Below are 21,309 nucleotides of genomic sequence, written 5' to 3'. Positions count from 1 at the left end.
CCCAGGAATACCAGCAAGTGCGCCCTCTATAGCAAAGGGTCCAACCAGCTAGCAGCTTATCCCTTTTTATAGGACCGTTATTCATAAAACCAATTTCGCCAACCTTTGTTGCACCAGCAAAAGCCTTTCTCACTACTGCCAGGAGGCAGTTCTGGGCTAGCGACAACACAGCGAGGATTCGAGCATCACTTTCAAAACGTTTCCGCTGCTAAATGTGTGAGCCGAACTAAGCCGTCTTTTCTCTTCTTCAACCTTTTCTAACTGGCGTCGCCTGTTTGACGGGCTTTCATCACGTAATTATAACGTAATTCCGATTTGTAAAAGATTAACTCAACATATACACACATACGCATACATGAGCTCGCGAAAGCTACCGAGCCGGGAGTCACAGCTACGAATCACTTTAGCTGTGACCGATCCTAAAGCCTCCCATTCAGTAACCGTTTCCTTTCTCGGCGGAGGATTCACTTTTATTATCGTCATTATCACTAATTATAATGATTATTTCATCCAGTGGTTCCCTGTTGCCACACACTTGCACCCACGCACACACACGTAAACCCTATCGCGTGCAGGTTCCCTTATATTCGTCACGGTAATTGAGAGGAAAGTAAACCATACACGCTAAATGGTGGTTGTTAAGGTTGGACTTTTTCCTACGTTTTACGCGTGCTTTTTACCAGAATTAGGAAATCAGTGTGTTTTGTTTTACCGTCGAGCGTTATCAGTCAAGTGATAATGCATTGAAACTGGGCCCAAATCTTTTGGCATGGTATTGTTGCGTTTTTCAATTAAGAATCTGTTCAAAACAGGTTCAGAACCTAGCTGGACAATTCATATAAACATGGTGTTGGGCAGTCGAGGCAATACTAAAAATTAAAATATTTTTTTCACCGTGTAAAGTAGGTAGCACACACAGAGGGAATCACGTAAACACTCATATGCAGTGCGCTACCATTCACGCTGCTGGTCCCGGTCCCGGGATGTGAATTATAGTTTCGCTTATTGCGGAAGCTGAAATTGTGTGCTTTCGAATTAGTCTGGAACGCTTCCTTTTTCCTCTGATGTGAAAACAGCTACGTACGACTCGTTAGTAAGTTTCTAGATGTGCTATGCAAGAGTATAAACTCAGTAGTCACTCTGCCTGCCGTCTCATGGCTAGAAACGAGTCTATTTGCATCACCACAAACACCAAGAATGGAATTAACAGCTTCCATAGTGATATTTTTTGTCAGGAAAAAAACGCTAGCTTCATTACCTCGAGCTATGAAAGATGCAGTAGTGCTAGAGAATAAAACTGTCGTTGTGACATGTAAACAATGCATTTTGGGACAATCGGGATTTTCCAAATATAGAGAACGCAAAGTCTGGGTGTTACATTGCGATAAGAAACTTGACCTTCTGTTTATGCGTTACTGACTTCGTAGTCAACTGCTAGCGTGTAGGACAGTTGCTACTAGCGCTTTTTACTCTAGGTACTGATTCTAATAGTCTCTGTTGGTTCATTTTGAATGCCTTTTTAAAAACATCAAATAATTGACAGCGTGCAAGGGAAAGTTTACAGGGTGTCACCCTGAAAGTGAAACACTATATTTGAGTCATAACATTGAAACAGATGCATATTCCTTCTCTAGTTCTCTTTTATTATCATGGTAGAGTAGTAAAGTTACAGTTGAATCAGTTCAATTCAAATCGTTCGCCCTTTCAATTGATTACAGCCCGCAAACGCATCTCAAAATTATTACAAGCCGCACGCACGACTTCGATCGGCCTTTCATCCCAGATTTTCAACAAACGATTCTCAGAAGTGTCCATGTCCTATATTCCTATATTCTCAAATATGTTTTATAACTTTAAAAATTAGTCTTGTGCAAATGAAACAAAACGATGTTAAAAATCCGATCACGGACTCTCGTTCATCTGCATCAGGATATGGAATGCAAAAGATACCATTTGCTGTCATTTTCTCAAGGAAAAAAAATAGCAAGATTGCGCGATGCAACAGTTCTTGATTTATTCAAAAACTGACTGAATTTCAAATGTCGATAACAACATGAATACTCACTCAAATCATTAAAATATGGAGAAACAAGGTCATTGGGTGAAAAGTCATTCAAAAATATTAGACATCATGATTTTCAATGATCCGTTTCACGAATTCCGACTAAATGTTTATATATTTAGGCAAAATAATTACTACTGGGTTTGAAAAAGTAACCAAATACGTATTTTGCGCTCGACCATACAAATCGGAGCTACTCGAAATTGGACGATAGATCATGTGGCATAGAAGCCTGGTTTATTCACATCAAACATACGAACGAACGAGCGAACACCGTTACTCCGAGCAAGTGATTCTCGTTAAAACGATACCATTTCAATTTCTATGTTTATTCTTTGCACTCAAAAAGTAACGAGTTCATGGTGGGTCAGAGCGAATTTAATTTGACCGCCTGTTTCACGCTGCTGCCGATACCTTTGAATCCATTCGCCGTTTCTCGGTTATACCGAACTGTCTAGCAAATGATGAACAAACGCACGGCGGTGGATCGCCGAAAGCTTATGTTTACTTAGCATTATTATTCCATGTCATCACAGGTGAAGTACTGAATGTTTTCATTCCGTTGCATTTAGATTGAGACCCTCGTGGCGATGGCGTTTACATACCTGCGCGGAATCTCCTGCACAGTGCCCATTTTTCCCCTCAGGAAATCTGTAATCTATCCCGTGTGGCTTGTTGATTTGATTGCCTTGGGATTCCAATCGATGCGCTGTAGAATAACAATTCGAGTTTTTACTGTTAGTGTTTACCACATTAGTTAATGACACAAAGTTTTTTCAAATCACTTCACAATTATGCTCAAACCGGTCTTTGATCTGTCTGTCTTCATTAAAACATAACAAAATTTGTGCACATTCCATTTCCGAGCTAGTCTTGTCTCCAATCCTGCTCATCATAAATGGAACAAAAAAATCTTCGTGTCTTCGTGTGTGGTTTGCTGCACAAGTCATACACGCGAGGTCCACGCCCAGTGTCGTAGCATCCCTTTGCTAACGGTGTCCCCAAAGAGCCCTGGAGGAAAAACTAATTGCATTCGGCGGAAAACTCATTATCCTGTGCAGTGGGGCACACTCTAACGGGTGCCCACCATGCTTTGAGTGCTGCAGTTTGAGCGTCTTGCAGCTTTTTCTCAAATTATAAGATTTTAATCAGGTTCTTCTGTTTTCCCTAGCAGCAAGTGAGCTCAGAATCGAATTCCGAGTGCCAAAGCGTTTGCCCGAATCTTTGTGCCCTTAAAAAATAGTGTCAGTGTTGCTTCCACTCCACGTTGGGTTTGGATCTGTTAGTCGGTATGACGACCGGATACTTGCACGAGAGGAGAATGGGGTGAACTCGTTGTTTTTTCCTATACATCTAGGATATTTTGAGATGCAAATTTAGGAAAAGAACAGCACGGAATCCTACATTTTGACGTTTCAATACATGATAAATATCCTTGACGAGAAGCGTTGTTTAATTGACTTGAAGTCATTCGAAAATTATGTTGAAGTTTGTTGGATCACAGTTGTAGGTAGACTATCCACTTTACCGTCAAAATGAACAGCGTGGGTGAAAAAAATTTAAATTTTTACTGCTTAACTTGGAAATGTGTGCTCGTCCCTAAAAGGACGGTTGGTTATAGTTTTAACAAAGCTGGTAAATAATTGAACCATCTTTGCCGTTTCCCGTAGATGCAGAACAGCTTTAATATTGCCTGGGCAATAACCAACATTACCCAGGAGACGACGAATTCGACCTACCGGGAGTTTAAGTCCCGCACAAAGATGTACGAGACTTTGTCCTCCACTTGATTCTGCCTCTTTTGCCACGACGCACAATACCCCACTCAGGGTTAACTAAAATGTAAGCAAAAAACACCATGTGTATTTCGATACCTGACATTGTTTCTAGCAGAAAACACAGTTGAGCAGGTGGTTTATGAAAATTTGCACAAATTTTCTGCTGTATATTGTTCGAAATTGAACTCGAAGCTGGAGAAATGCAATAGAATTAAAAAGTATTTCGTGAAAAAGTATGAAATTTGGTTGGAGTCACCGCTCGCTCATCCTCGATTCGAAAAGAATCGTCATTATGAATACAACAACATTTCTTTTCGTGCTCGTTGAAAATAACTTCCCAGATGAACTAGTATTTGCTGCTACCGTTTCAAACCACTATTCCAATTCGTCTGAGGTTGACCTAAAACACTTGATTCCCGCACAAGCATCAGCGCTGTTCGTAGATTTGGATCTCTCAGAACGAAAATACATTGTACTTCGAGAAACTGTTAATGCCATTCATAAAAATTGCTTTCCAAGTATTTATACATTGAAACAAGCCAAAAATCTAATCATTCTAAGAAAACTTTTTGTTACCGAAACATCAGGCACAGTAGACCACCTAGAGCTTAACCTTACGGTTAATGGTGCATCATGAAGAATTTTAAAATTGTTTGTTACTCTGATAACTAAATATATACAAAAAAAAAAATAAAAATAAAAATATTACATGGAAAAATACCTAAACAAGTTTTTTTCTTCGTTATAATTGCGCTTAAGTCACATTTGCAATTATGTGAAAGTAAGTAAAATAAAGAAACCGCAGTTTTCGTTACAATGTACAACTTTTACAAAGAGGTTAACGGTTTCTGGTATAGGATGAGTGCGTTGGTGTTTGGGACAGTTTTGTGATTAAATGAATCACATAAGACCTCTATGCATTTAGTAGCACTGAAGGTATGAACAACTTTCCTTGTCACATCAACATATTTTATCGCAAAATCGTGTAGTTTCGATTTTTGTCCTGTCTTACCCTACATTCAACGCAGTGTGCGACTTAGCATTGTAACTTGCATATTCGATTGAATGAAATAGCGATGTGACGATGAACAAACGAAATAGCGATGTGATTGTTAATTACTACCTTCGCAACAACAAGTGGCGTGGCGTAGGTGGTAGAATGAAAAAAATCGAAAAATGGGATGGACTGCGCTGCACACTATTTGTATTCAGACGAACGCTGTACGCGTAGTACATTAGTTTTTCGCTAACTGTGTAACCGTTAACAAGCATATCGTTAAGATAGTACCGAAGACGAAGACAAGCAATAAAGCAGCCGAGTTTGGACTTCCGCACGTTCGCTGTAGCCTAAGACAAAAAGTGATATGTCAAACATACGCCATCAGCAACGTTTGGAAGAGTGGTAGAAAAATATCAACTACACCAAAGTCATGTTTACAACCGCGCAGTTGCAAAATCCATGTAAAAAACTTTATTTTAATCATACCTGCTTACCTGATTCGAAAAAGAATCGATAGCAGTGTTGTAAACTCATCGGACACTCTAAAAAACGATTTGAAAACGAAAAACCAACAAAAACATACCACGTGAAAAATTGATTTGCTGCAAAACCCGCTTAAATTCTGATATTCGCGTAAAAACACTTAAGTGTACTTCAATTATATAATTTTGGAGTATTAAAAGTGTCATTGATAATATACAAAAGTGGCACCGCACAGTGGTTCGTCCATAGGCCAAAAATAGAAAAAAAGTTGTCCCATCTTAAAAATAATCGCATATCAGTCCGACCAAATGTTTTTCCTGAGTATTTTTTTCTTCAATCCATGCAATCAATGCTTGGTGCTGTTTTTTAAGCTTTTTTCTGGTAAAAAATCATCAAATAATTAATAAATCCAAGGTTATTTCAAATAAATTCCACACTAAGGTTAATTTTAAGTAGACACTGAAACTACAGCTTTTTCTGAAAGTTCGTCCCCGGAAGGTTATTGATTTTGTCAATAAGAGGGATAATAGCCTTGAGCAAAGCTGCTTTATGTAAGGGGTAATTTCCTGTAGATGTTCTGCTCACTTCTAATGATCATTCAAGTTGAAATTGTCAGAAATCAACAGAAATCCTTTTTAGTTGCTTAGCTAAAAACAGTTTGTACCTCTTTTCATCTCCGTCGTCTTCCGTCAAGTCACTGTTGTAATGAAATCGGAAACTTCCTTTACTCAATACCACTTTTCCAATATGCTAAATGCACGGCCTGATGCGGTATAATTTTATTCAGCACGTATAGTGAAACACGGAAGACGTAAGAAAGAAAGCATATCCAAGACTTCAACCTTATATTTTTTTTGCTTTTCAACGACGACCTTAAAGTCGGGGTAAGTAATTATTATTATTATTATTATTATTATTATTATTATTATTATTATTATTATTATTATTATTATTATTATTATTATTATTATTATTATATTCAGAAGCTGGCTGCGGCCATAAACGTCTGCCCATATTCGAAAAACTTGAGAAAAATATGACTACTCCTACACCGAGCGGTTGAAAGTGGGACTGGTATGCGATTATTTTGCTACTCGATGGCCTAAATAATCGCATATCAGTCTCTTCCTTATTTTTCATTGTAATTTTCACGAAAAAGACAGTTTTTAAAGATTGAGGTCTATTTCATTACATTATACCGAAAAAATTAGAATAACCCACCTCAAACAGGTGAAATACGCAAAACAAGAAAAATATCTTCAAGCGCTGTTTTCTCAACTCGATGATGGGACTGATATGCGATTATAGGCAGTATATATCCGCTTTGGAACGAATTCCATCGCTTCATCTGTTTATTTTCACCATGAGCCTTCAGAAAACAGGTATGTTTTGCTATTGTGGTGTTCCCAAGTAACAAAACTGGTTTTATCAAAGTTTTATAGCGCTGTTCTGGTTGTATTAAGTGCTATAAATCTTTGATAAAGCTAATATTCTTACTAGGGTTGTTTGGATAGGTATGTGCTAAACTGTTCAAAATTAGTCGTGAGAAGGAACGTAGTAATAAAGTCAAAGAGCACCACTCATACTACAATTCATGTATACTTTTAAATGTGTTCCGCGCGAGATACTATTACCAAATTACCACTGACGAAAGACTCAGGACTTAGGAAAGATTTGTTAAAGGTTCCATTTGCATATATGGTTCTTGGTACATTCAGCTCAAATTTACAAATTTGTTCTCAAACATTTGTCTATATTCGAATTTTGATATTTGGAGTTGAAATACGAGAAGTTTTCGAGACAGTATCAAATTTGTTTGAGGTTTTTCCAATGGTAGAAAAGTCAAACTTTGATCGCTATGAGGGTTAACTTGACGAAACCCGATTGAGCTTAAATTTTGCATAGGGACATTTTTCGAGAAGGCCGCATTTTAAATTTAAATGCTCAGACTTTTCCCTATATTCTATTGGCACCCTATTATATATGCATGATAATGAGAATACCAGAAAATTGAAACAAGTTTGATGTTGACAAAAAAGTTTGTTATAGTCAAATCACACCTGATTCTGTCCATTCCAGAAGTTTCAGGGAAAAATATTGTACAAAAATGATTTATGACCGCCCTTGCCATACAATTCGAACCACTGTGCACTGGCAAATTTGTTTAATTCATCGCCATTGCCATTCGCCGATGACACGGGATGATTCTAGTTCTCTAATAATTTCTTTTTACATAATGCAAGCGAGCCAACAACGCATATCACAACACACGCTATCAGCACACGCACAACTAACTATTAGCAGTAGTCAAACGACTGAAAGTTAACGCAACAGGTCAGAATCATGTTTATATGACGATGCTTCCCATACAGACGGGAGATCCAAATTTATTACAGTGGTTTTTGATTTTATCACGGTCAAAAATTTTTTTGGATACTTTGTGTTGGATTCAATCTTTCATAGTTCAATAGAATTTTAGAAAGATACTAATGAAGAGATAAAAAAAGTTAGTTCATAATATTTTTCTTCATACTTTCTTACTTTCTTACGGCAACTATACAAACAATATCATGTGATTCGTACTCCCATTCTTTAGCATAGTTAGGAGAGTCTAAGAGTCTAATGTTTGTTCGAAATTGTGGTACCGCTAAATTTTATAATATTTAAATCCACGTTCTACGAGCACCAAACTTTTGGTCTATTCGAGCTGTTAACATATCTTCATTCTCAACTGAATCATAGTAATTTTTGCTCCAAAGTCAATGAGATACGTATTTCACGGTTAATTGTTTTTTAATCATGACACAAATAAATTGTAATAGAAAGGTGTCATATGTCTGGGGTTGCCTCAGAAAATTGATCAAATAAATTGAGTTCATAAAACTGTATATATGCAAGGGCACAAGGCACAAAGGAAGCTGGTGTTTCAAATACACTTTTTGCGGCTCTAAGTACATTATTCTTGATTTAGATTTTTTTATATGCGTGATAAAAAACAAAAAAAAAAGCGTGAGAAAATCGAGCGTGAATTGGGTGAGTAGTGATAAAAACGACTGTTGTTAGAATCGAAAAAGCACTCTACTGTGGCAGGTGAACTCTGATCATCAGTGACATCAGCCGGTATTCTCTGTTTGTCCGCCGGCTATATAAAACTGCGATATACACTAAGGCCTTTATTTACGTGGTTAAAGCGTATTTTTCAGTAAAGTCTTTTTATACGCGGCGTGTTTTTAATGGGTTCCCATTTTCAAATCGCTTACGTAGACTGTCCGTTGAGTTCACTCATTCCAATTACTGAATATTCTATTCACTCATTTGGCCTAAACTTTTCATATTTTTCCTTGATATGCAACTCGATTCGCAGGTTGTAACAACACTTCTATCCATTCTTTTTCGAAAGCATTTAGCAGTAATAATCAAACAAAAAATTTACACGGAATACGAAATTTATGCGGGGTTTTACCCGTGCGTAAAAAGACGTTAGACTTGTCACCTGCTGCTAGTCCAGTAAATCATCCTCTTGTTGTTGCGATCGGATAGACAACGAAGACTAAATAATTGCATGCTTGAATTCATATATTATTTTCAGCAGTGCTGCAAAGATGCCTGTATAACGGTGTTTCCCACACAGGCGGGAGCTCCAAATTCTAGCGCTGTGAAAGGTGATTAGTAATCACTAGTGGAACGCGTGTGGAATATTGACGATTACTCCACATTTCCTTGTGAAGAAGATATTAGCGTTTGAAATCTTTGATTTTGATATTACACCTTAATTTTAGTTTCCGCAGAATGTACCCCGATATAGCATCATCTCACTCATAAACGACATGCAACAACTCAAGTGAGGTTTTCACTGCTTACGATATCAACCTTTTCGCTTTCTTCCTCGCTCACCAACAAGTGTTAGTTCACACGAGTTTGCTTAAACGAATACAAACTCGCATCCGCTCCCGAAATCATATGCACTCACTTGCGTCTATTTTCCCACTCGCGAGCAGAGAAAATCTTCGCAGACTCGGACAAAATCTGCACAAACTATAAAAAATTGCAAATATTTGCGAAACAAAAAAAAAAAACACAGACGGGTAAATTGCGCTTTGCAAAGACAAATTTGAACATCTGGTATCCCTACTCGCGAGCACAAGTTTTAAGACGCATAGACCATTTTACGAGACGTTTCTGAACTCAATTCATGAATGAAATTTTCACAGAAAGCTCGGAACCACTGACATAACGCACGTAAAAGCAACATCAACATCAGCAGGATCCGGTGACACCTGTCACTTCGTAAAATGGTCTATTGCGATTATTGCGGAGGAACAAAAAATATTTCAAATATGGTATCGGACTTCTTTGACAGCGCTTCTCTGCGGCTGGTTTTGCATTAGACTGCTGAAGGAATTTGACACCGTACCTGTTTTGGAATGTGATAATTTGCAGCTTCTCTGCAGTCGGTGCACTGGACAAACCAAGTAAATAAAGAAAGCATTTTCGTTTTCGAGCAAATTTCTTCTAGTTGATGACATTTGACTTTTTACTCGAAAACTCCTACTCGCGAGGGGGAGCTCGCGTACTTTCTTAAAGTCGATGAGTAAAAAGACAAAGGAGTTTTTGATAGGGATACCATCCGCTCTGATTTGGTAGGACATGTCCTGATTTTGAGATCTTATTTGGGCGTCCTGATTTATTTGCAATTTTCGAGCATTTGTTCGGATTTTCTAAAGATATTTAATTTAGTAATGTGGCAATAATATGCAGAATTTTTGAAAATCCGTAATTTGTTCCGTTTTCAGGACATAACGGTCAACGCGAACGAATTTTTTCTTCGGCTGAAACTTAGTGAAGTGACGAGACAAAACGTTTAGGCGTTGTAACCGTCAAACATCTGGAAACCGTTAAGCTTAGTTGAAAATAATTAACGAGTGCTGCATTATTTAGGTATCTGCCCATTAATTCAAGGCTGCTTAATAATACTGGATGGTCTAAGAAATATGTCAAATAAGTGAATAAGTATTTTGGTGTTTTTTGATATGTTAATCACATATAACGTATTATATTATTTTTCCATGGAAGAATAGGAATAGCTCAGATCAAATTTGTGCCGAAAAATGGTTCTACATCGACAAATTTCTAACATCGACCAGATGGTATCCCTAATTTTTGAGTGTCCATGTAAGGGAAACATATTAGCTTACTTGTAAAAAGTTCTACGCTCTTGCGAGCGGACTTCCGGTAATCATCCGCAACATTCGCCATGGCAGACGAACATTTGCGTGTAGGCATTATTTTGATTTCTTTTCTCGTTTTATTTATTGACCAATTCCTCCTCAGCTTTCACGACAAAATTGTTGGAGTAGATTATAAGCTTCTGATTTGCCCAGAAATTTTTGATAGGATGTAACTGGGGAACGTTGCGCGGATTCGCCGACTTGGATGCCACATCGATATTGAGTCGCTCCACCTTCACTAACGATCGCTTCGAGTAGTGGGCCGACGTCAGACTCACCCAGAACACTGCATCTTCGCCTTTATGGTGTTTCTTGATGAACGACGCTATTTGATTCAGACGGCCAGTCTGGAGCGAAAGAAGAGCGGCTTTGGCATTCCCTTCTAGCTTATTTTCAGCCACAGCAGCACCTTCTTGTAGAACTCGGCGTATGAAATGAACTTCACCTCGGAGCTCACTTCCTAAAGTAGGAAGTGCCCTGCCAGTCGTTGCCATCCAGGATGAGATAGGTCTTGTCGTCCATCACCACCGCCACGTCGTCGAAAAAATCGACTTGATCATCCTCTTCAGCCGCTGCCGCTGCGTCATTATCTGCAGCTCCGGGCTTTTATTGATGCTTTGATTATAGTCCAATAGTACCAAAATGTTGTTAGTGCCAGAACGGGCGTTTCCGCACTGCACTGTTTATGCCATCACGGTTAGAGTTCAACTGATAGAGCCATTTTCTGCTGACTCATAAGTTACTATGGTTGATACTGCATGGGTACTTTCGTCAGTGCGTGTGAACCCAAGCAGCAAAATTTGTTTCGATTATGAAATTTGTGCATCACAGCAACAAATTCTTATGCAAAATTAAGCTGCAATTACATCTCAGTTTCTTATACAATGACAAAAAAAGCGCAGGAGGTGGAGCCAATTGCAACATTTTCGTTGTTTCAATACTAGTTTCAAGAACGAAACCGCAATGTGTAAGAACTAATGCATGGAATTTGATAACAACATGTTAAATGCTGCATGGTGAAATTTCAGCTACGAAGATGCATCGTAGAGGCAACTAGGGCGCAATAGAAACTTCATGGCGTTGTGGTATGATTGTAAAATGGCAAATGGCCAGAATGGAAAGATATTGTCTGTATAGCGATTTATCTTTGATTATTTCCAGAAAATTGAGGTTTCAACTCCAGTTATCGATTTCTATTCACTTTTCTCGTTTGTACTATTTACGTCATTTGCTGTAGAAACACTTGCAAGTTCATGGCTCAGTTTTAAATATTGCTTCCCTTATCATGCTAATGGTCATTACCAGTTTTAATTTTGCTTCTTCAATTCATCAGTACCTAAGCGTGATAATGGAATTCAAAGCGATTTATCACATTTCGTTTTAGAGACCCACACTTTTTGGATGACTTCTAGTCCAAGTACCCAAAAGTTACAAGGCAGTAAATAACCTCATCTCAAAAACAAATATAAGGCGAACGATCGAGCAAAAGTTGCTGTTACATGGCTTCAGAACATGACAGCAACTTTTAGAAGTATTTTTGTGTGTTTGTTTTTTGTATCTCACAAACATCACTAGATCTATTCAGTGAAGGATAGGTTTTCAAATGCCGTTTACACGTTTCAACAACAAATCCAACCTCGCGAATTACGTTGTTGGTGTGAAGATTTTTGAAGCAGCGATGCAACTGTAGTTGTTGCTTGTTTTTTTACAATTTCATCGTAGGAACAAAAAATGTTTCTTAAAACCTCGAAATTTCATAAGTGCAACAAATGATCACAATTTATTTTTTTATTATGTTTCAATTGTTGCTTGGGAAGCTATACCTACTAACAATTTGCAATTTTTGTCCATTTTTTTAATACAAACATTAACTGCTGCTTCAGCGAGTTAATGAATAACAAAGAGTATCTTGAAAGCATTGTGTCCTAAAGACTTAAGAATCGTAGCATATGTTTCGATTTCAAGCAGATTAGGTGTAGATAGGTTTTGCTTCTTACTTGTTTAGCAAAACTGCGAAATAGTTCGGTAAACTACGTCTTACCGGCCAAAAATTGCAATTCGTGCTTAGGACCCAGAATTGCTTTGAAAAAATCTGTTTTCTAGTTCAAGTCATAACAAATCCGTTAAAAAATTTGAAACGTAGCATAATTGAAAAATTTTAAAGTTCTGTATATTTTCCAAAAAAAACCTTCAGCAGATTGCCATCTTTTCAGAAATTGCACTTGGACATCCTCCTAACAGTATTTTCCAAAGTAACCGCCAAGTTAATGATTGTTTATAACACCTTAAGCTTTCATTTGAAAAGTGAGTCCCCAGGTTTCCAGATATAGTACAATTTTGGCCCACTCTATTGGTCAGTGGTGTGGTCAGTGAACATACCTTGTATTTTGAAAAAGAAAATAAAGCAGTACTCTTCTATCCACGATCGAAAGCGGAAGTGTGTATGTTTTAATCCACTTTAAGAACAGTCTATACTATCAAATTTTTACATTACGCATCATGTGTTAACCTAACCAATCAGAAAACATGATGGTCACAATCAATTTAATGTAAATGGGTTTCAAATGAGATAATTTTCATGCTTGCATAACATGGCAGTAAGATGAAAAACAAAATGGCAGTAAGAAGTTCTAAGGCAAATGCTGATTAAAAACGGTAAATCTTCAATCCAGGTGAATAACATATTAACGACATACAGTTTTACTTTATTTCTCACTCATATGGGATATACTCAGCCCCATATCGATACTGACCATACTATAGGAAAGGAATCTGCTACTTCAAAACATACGATTATTACAAAAGTCTTGGATCTAGACATGAGTTAATCTAGGTTTATGGAAGCTAACATTTGTTGATTTAAACGATTGGAATCTACTCATTAATGAGGTCTGTGCAAGGTGTGCTTGCACGTGAATAATTCATTGTTGCAGAACTTCACCCTCTGAATGTTTTATTATTTCGAACAGCTAGAGAATGAAGTTATAATGATAACTGAAATATCGCAAAATTATCCAACATTTTAGCTAACCAACGAGTATTTTGATGTATCATGTGATTATACAGTTATTACCGGTTGATCTAGCCTAATCTAACATTTAGCCGGTTTAATTTTCACTTTTGCAGAAATTCTAAAGTGATGTCTCGAAAGTAAAGCTTTTCAAAAAAGTTCGTGACAATCCCTTTGTTCAATCAGCATTATTAATTAATTAATTTATTTATTTATTAAATTAACGAGGCTTTAACCGTGTGTTGGTCATTCGCCTCGGTTCAATCAGCATATTCACCTGCTGTTGGAATGTAACTGAAACTGATGTCTTGAAGGAAAACATGTTGGTATAGCTAACAGGACAACTACAAGCCAAGTGGAGTAGAGCACTCGTCGTTCATCAGTGCTGCGGAACACCGTGATTGACAGTTTACTTTAAAAAGATGCTTCCAGTTTGTTCGGAGTCGGATCCAACCCTAAAATTGAACTTGGCACATTGATTCTGTTCAGTGTAATCAGAACGCATCTACCATACTGGATAAAAACGCAATTGCGTTTACCTACTTCCTATTATAAAAACTTTCTTTATATTTGATATTCTCACATACACATACTTAAAATTTCATTTATATACCCATTACAATGAGCATTAGAAGTTCAGTTTGAAATATATTTGTTAAACGATAAACTTGCGCTGTCGAATTATTATCGAGCGAAACTCCAGCTAATTGCGGTCGTGTCTCCTAAAGTGTGGAGAGTGAAATACTTTCTCGTCGTGTTCGCGGAATTATTCCGAATTCTTTTTTCTCGAAGTCCGCGAGTTTGAAGCGGACAAGAATCGTTCTCGAAGTTCACGAGTTGGCGTGGACAATCATTGGTGCCGAAACCCGGGAGGAATTCTCATTTGTCGTGGAGAACACCGTTTGGAGGTTGGAGTTATTCGCTATCATCGGAAATCACGTTGGATTTCTGTAGCATCGTAGGCGATTGCGTTGAATCATCTTTCTACCTGTCCCGTCGATCATCACGAGTCAGGATTGTAAAAAGATCGAAGATTATATACCCGACATTGAGGTTACGATAATCACGTGGGTGTCGTAAGTGAAGCCAAAACAGCAGGTGGGTGACTCTAATTTATTTGCGTAATGCCCTTATCTAAAAAATCGACTCTGCGAAAGCACACAGTGCATCTGAAGAGCCTGGTTAGGAAAAGAGATAATATCCTCGGGTCAGCTAAACTGATTCAGTGCTTTAACGATTCGTATGAAGATAGCAAAGTTGATCAAGTCGCAATTAGAATCGAACGTTTAGATGGCCTGTGGGATAAATTTGAAGATATAGAGGACGAAATAGAAGCGTTAGAGGATCAGGAAGATGGATTTTCGGAAACACGTCAAGAGTTCCAAAATCTTTACTTTGAGCTTAAGGCATCCCTCGTAAGTAAACTGCCGCGCCCTGCAGTTGCTAACCCGTCTACTTCTGAATCGCGGCCCGTATCTCAAATTGTACCCCCTGCTAATCACGCCGTGCATGTTAAACTTCCCGAAATAAAAATACCTGAATTTGGAGGAAAGTCGGATGAATGGATTGAGTTTCGCGATCTGTATAAGTCATTAGTCCATTCCAATGCTCAAATTCCGTCGGTTCAAAAGCTTCACTACTTACGTAGTGCTTTGAAAGGTGAAGCATCTCGTTTAATCTCGTCATTCACAATTACTTCGGATAACTATGCTATCGCGTGGAAAACTATTTGCGACCGATACGAAAACAAAAATTTTCTCGTCAAGCAACACATGTCGGCGATTTTAAAGATTCCCCACGTTAAAAGAGAATCAGCTTCAGCTCTAGCGGAATTAGCTGATGAATTCAACCGACATGTAGGCATTTTAGACAAGCTCGAATTATTTGAAGCCCATTGGAATTCATTTCTGGTTGAGCGTCTCAGCAGTTTATTGGATGAAAAATCTTTGATGGATTGGGAAGCTCATTGCAACGACAATACGGTTCCGCAATACGATGAACTGATGAGTTTTATTATCAAACGATCACGCACACTTCAAATGTGCAAATCAAACTACACTCAACCTGCAGTGAATCAATTAAAAGCAATCAAATACAAGTCATCCGCACACGTTGTGTCTGGGAGCGTAGTTAAATGCCCAAATTGTAAACAGGCGCACCCAATCTTTCAGTGTGAATTATTTCTAAAATTGTCACCTAACAATCGGTTGGATTTCGTCAAGAAACATCAACTATGCATCAACTGTTTACGGGGAGGACATATGGCTAGAGATTGCCGTGGCAGTCTGTGTAAAACGTGCGCAAAGAGACATCACAGTTTACTACATTTACCACCAATCACATCGGTTCCGAGTCTTGTAGAAGAAAGACAATCAATTCTACCAACTTATACCGCTGTGTGCTCAGAAAGCATGCCTCTGCCTGAGGCCTCGTTCTCGGTATCGGTAGCACCATCGGTGGTGTCTTCGCGTAGCTCACAACAGGCAACCCGTTCGCCGCCGGTGTCGTCCGTCGAAAGTAGCCCCTCTCCCACGTCGTCGGTGTACTTAAATCGTCAATTCGCAGAAATTGAACCACTTCCCTCCTGCTCTAACGATAATGCAACTGTGTTCGCTCCAACAAACAAACAACAAAAGATTGTGTTTCTATCAACAGCACTGGTGCGCATAGTGGACGTTAATGGTATTGGTCACTATGCCAGAGCTTTGCTCGATAGCGCATCACAATCCCACTTTATATCAGAGTCATTGTGTCAGAAACTTGGTTTGAAACGCACTCGTATCAATATACCAGTGAGCGGCATAGGTCAAGCAATAGTCAGTGTAAAATATCGTGTAGAAATCTCGTTGCAATCACGGTTTGGTAAATTCCTACACAATCTAGACTGTCTAGTTCTTCCCAAGCTAACAGTTAGCCTTCCAAGTGCTCATGTTGACATCTCACACTGGCAAATTCCACGTAAGTTGCCCTTAGCAGATCCAAAGTTCAATGTGAGCCACGGAGTCGATTTGATAATTGGGGCTGAACTATTTTTCTCACTGATCGAATCGCATCAATTAGTTTTAGCTGACAATTATCCTATTTTACAGAAAACAATGCTGGGTTACGTAGTATGTGGAAATTACTCAGCAAACGAATCTGCAACGGTGGCATGTCATGTTGTCACTGATCAGAATTTGAACATTCAACTAGAGAAAATGTGGGAGGTTGAAAATCTCGATATTGGAAAGGCTCTTACGCAAGAGGAACAGGAGGTCGAAAATCACTTTCAGCAAACCGTGTCTCGTGATACTGACGGTCGTTACGTGCTTCGTCTCCCACTCCGGGAGTCTTTGATTCCATTGTTGGCGAGCTCTTATGAGCAGGCAAAGCGGCGTTTTCTGCTCATGGAAAAGCGGTTTTCCCGAGATAACACTCTTCGCGATGAATACGTGAAGTTTATGGATGATTACGAGAGCATGGGGCATATGGAAGTTGGTTCAAGCGTCGCGGGTCCGCAGTATTTCCTCCCACATCATGCTGTTCATCGGTTGGAAAGCAGTACGACAAAAACTCGTGTCGTTTTTGATGCTAGCAGTAAGGGATCAGGTACACTCACTCTCAATGATGTGCTGCGCATTGGTCCCACAGTGCAACCAACACTATTAGCTACCGTTGTTAACTTCAGAATGCCGCAGTACGTTTTCACTGCTGACGCGGAAAAAATGTTCCGCCAAATTTGGATTCATCCCGAGGATCGATCGTATCAGCAGATTGTCTGGCGACGAGATTCATCCATGCCATTGCAGATTTATCAGCTGAAAACGGTGACTTACGGACTTGCAAGCTCTCCGTATCAAGCTGCCCGGGTGCTCAACAAACTGGCCGAAGACGAAGGCCACAAATTCCCTCTAGCATCGAAAGTTGTAACCAATCGTTTTTATGTAGACGATTGTTTGGCTGGAAGCGACAACCTCGAAGAAGCCACTGAAATTTGTCGTCAATTACGAGAGCTTCTCGGGGTTGGAGGATTTACATTACGCAAATGGAGCACAAATTGCCAAACTGTGTTGCAACACATACCAAGTGAGCTGTGGGAGAGCGACTCTCTAATGGAGATAGGACGGTCGACGGTGACTGCTTTAGGGCTTCTATGGAACCCACGAAATGACAGCTTTAGCTTCAAGATTCCCACGTTACCCGGATTATCGACGGTTACCAAACGCATCGTGGTTTCCGAAACTTCTCAACTGTTTGACCCATTAGGACTTCTTGGGGCAGTCGTGGTCAACGCTAGAATGTTTGTTCAACGTCTTTGGGCCAAACATGTTTCATGGGACGAGGAGGTTTCTAGTGAGGAAAGTGCCTGGTGGAAGGACTTTCGCAGTGAACTTACGTTGCTCCAGCAGTTAACAATCCCTCGGCGGGTTCTGTCCAATTCACATCGGAATTACCATCTTCACTGTTTCTGTGACGCGTCCGAGAAGGGTTACGGCTCTTGTGTTTATGTGGTTGGTCCAAACCACGAAGGCAAAATCGACAGTCATCTTTTAATTACAAAGGCACGAGTGGCTCCTTTACGAGGATTGTCGATTCCACGGCTTGAACTATGTGCAGCAGTATTGGGCAGCCAGTTGGTGGATAAATTACGAAATGCAACGGACTTCTCGGCAACCGTCACTTTCTGGACGGATTCGACTGTGGTGCTATATTGGCTTCGAGCACCACCCACAAATTGGAAAGTATTTGTGTCTAATCGCATTGCTGAGGTACAGAGGCTTACAAAAAACTGCCAATGGAGACACATCCCCACGGATCTCAATCCCGCAGACCGAATTTCCCGTGGGATTCGACCAAGCCAAATAATGGACGATGCTCTGTGGTGGCATGGACCACCGTTTCTTAAGGATCCTGTTACCTGTTGGCCGAAAATGTTGCCCAATGCGATACCCAATTCCGATGTAGACCAGGAGAGACGAAACACGGTTGCATTGGCGAGCATGGAGAATGACGATTCCATTGTTTCGAGATTTTCCGATCTAGGAAGGTTGCTGAAGACTGTTGCCTGGTGCCTCAGGTTTTCCAACAACGTTAGGAGCAAGAAGAAAGACCGTTTCACTGGTACGCTGACACTGCCGGAGCTCGACATGGCACACAAAACGATTATTCGAATGGTACAGGTAACTACCTTTTCAAGTGAAATTAAACAATTAGCCATTATGAAACTAAAACCAGAGCATAAAATTATATTCGACACACATTCTGTTCTTAAAAATATTAACGTATTCCTTGACGATAACGGTTTACTTCGGCTATACAGTCGTTTAAAAAATTTAGAAGCGCCCTATGATACGAAATATCCATTGCTGCTTCCCCCTAATCATCACCTCAGCTGGCTGATAGCTCGGTCATTGCATTTACGAACGGCTCACTCTGGACCTACTCTATTACTCTCAACAATGCGACAACGTTATTGGCCGATTCGAGGAAGACAGCTAGTACGTCGAGTTGTAGGGTCTTGTGTGACTTGCTTCCGCTGTTCACCGTCAAGTACCAACCAACAAATGGCTCCGCTACCGTCCGCACGTGTTAATCCTGCTCGAGTTTTTTCCTATTCTGGGTTGGACTACTGCGGACCATTTAACGTTCGTCTTTTGTATGGTAGGGGGGCTAGCGTGAAAATGTACGTTGCGATATTCGTGTGCCTGTCGGTGAAAGCCATTCACATCGAGATCGTACCCGACCTAACATCAGCTGCGTGCATCAATGCTATTAAACGGTTTGTAGCTCGACGCGGGCGGTTAATCGAGCTTCGTTGCGATAACGCGACAGCTTTCGTCGGGGCTGATCGTGAAATGCGCGAGTTACGTCGTCGGTATCAACAACAGTTCCAGACCAATGAATGGGAGCAGTACTGCCTAAGCGAAGGAATCAACTTCAAATTTATTCCAGCGCGCTCACCACATTTCGGGGGATTGTGGGAGGCCGGGGTAAAATCGTTTAAACGCCATTTTCGACGAATCTTCGGTTCGTCGTCGTACACAATCGACGAACTCGCAACAGCAGCTGCACATATTGAAGGCATTCTCAACTCTCGGCCTCTCACCCCCCTCACCGAGCATCCCGAGGACCTTTCCGTATTAACACCTGGACACCTTCTCATTGGAGAACCGATGTTTTCCGTTCCCGAGCCCGATGTTTCTGATAAACCTATTTCCAACCTGTCTCGTTTTCAGGAATCTCGTCGTAGTGTCCAAAATTTCTGGAAGTGTTGGTCCCGAGACTACATATCCTTGTTACACCAGCGTTCGAAGTGGAAAACAGCAACGAATAATATCGAACCTGGAACTATGGTGCTTCTCAAACAGGACAACTACCCCCCATTTACATGGCCTCTTGGAAGGGTGGTACAAACATACGCTGGGTCGGACGGACTAGTGCGTGTTGTGTTGGTACGAACCGGTCGAGGCCTGTTCAAGCGAGCTGTCACGGAGATCAGCGTTTTACCAATTGAATCGGAAACAACCAACCAGATGACCACTGTCGTAGACTGTCAGGCAAACTACCAAGGATAGTTGAACCAAATTGGTTCAACGCGGCCCGGTATGTTCGGAGTCGGATCCAACCCTAAAATTGAACTTGGCACATTGATTCTGTTCAGTGTAATCAGAACGCATCTACCATACTGGATAAAAACGCAATTGCGTTTACCTACTTCCTATTATAAAAACTTTCTTTATATTTGATATTCTCACATACACATACTTAAAATTTCATTTATATACCCATTACAATGAGCATTAGAAGTTCAGTTTGAAATATATTTGTTAAACGATAAACTTGCGCTGTCGAATTATTATCGAGCGAAACTCCAGCTAATTGCGGTCGTGTCTCCTAAAGTGTGGAGAGTGAAATACTTTCTCGTCGTGTTCGCGGAATTATTCCGAATTCTTTTTTCTCGAAGTCCGCGAGTTTGAAGCGGACAAGAATCGTTCTCGAAGTTCACGAGTTGGCGTGGACACAGTTAATCTAAACTATTGAAAGGTTGTAACAAGCCAAATTTTTATTTTGACTTTTTTCAAGCTCTGGTATTAGGCTTTAAATCATAAAAACCACTTTAACTTCAGTTTGTTTGCGTTTAAACGCGCCAAAAAGCGCCCTCTTTTTGATAGGACACTTTTTTACCGACTTCTAGCAATTTACCATACAATAAAGGTGACAAAAATAATTGTTTAACAAATTAACTAACCAAATTTCGCGCCCGACCTCCAGAAAACACCAAAATAATTTACATTTTACTCTACAACCCTCTGTTCAGAGCCCAGAAGTAAAACTTGACAGTATTTGGGGGGAAGATGAAAGATTTGAACTTTTTCCTGCTGGTTTCGATGCGTCACTGCTAGGTCCTCCTCCAAACTTGTTGTTGGGTGCAGGTACCGTCGGCGTCGTCGTCGTCATATGTGATGTGCATCCGTGGAAAGTGGCGTTTGTCAGACTTTTGTTGAGATTTGTTGGAAAACTTAGCAGTAACGGTGGCGCTGCAGCCAAGACGTACGGTAGTTATATAAATGGGGAAAATAATACGCTATGATTCGAGTTGTTTTGGCGTTGTATTTTGTGTTCCAGAGCGAAGGTGCCGACCCGCAGCAGCCGTAAAGAATGCAAATTTCTGGTACGCAGCGAAAAAAGTTGTAGAGACGCGTGCATATATTCCAAATTAAATGAGCTTTCTTGGATGAAAGTTTTATTCTTGTGGTAGGCACCTGCTG

The 21,309-nt window shown here is 39.9% G+C and overlaps 1 protein-coding gene across 1 annotated transcript; it reads left to right on the top strand.

Annotated features, from left to right (window-relative positions):
- The first annotated feature begins 14,685 nt into the window (after positions 1-14,685).
- On the top strand, positions 14,686-20,115 carry LOC129717288 (uncharacterized). Its single transcript, XM_055667152.1, has one exon. The coding sequence runs from the start codon at positions 14,686-14,688 to the stop codon at positions 20,113-20,115; it is 5,430 nt and encodes a 1,809-aa protein (XP_055523127.1).
- The last annotated feature ends 1,194 nt before the right edge of the window (positions 20,116-21,309 follow it).

The sequence above is a fragment of the Wyeomyia smithii genome, chromosome 1 (assembly GCF_029784165.1).
Source record: "Wyeomyia smithii strain HCP4-BCI-WySm-NY-G18 chromosome 1, ASM2978416v1, whole genome shotgun sequence".
In the NCBI taxonomy this organism is placed as follows: domain Eukaryota; kingdom Metazoa; phylum Arthropoda; class Insecta; order Diptera; family Culicidae; genus Wyeomyia; species Wyeomyia smithii.
Note: the sequence above shows the minus strand (reverse complement) of the source record. Positions and strands in the feature narration are given on the sequence as shown.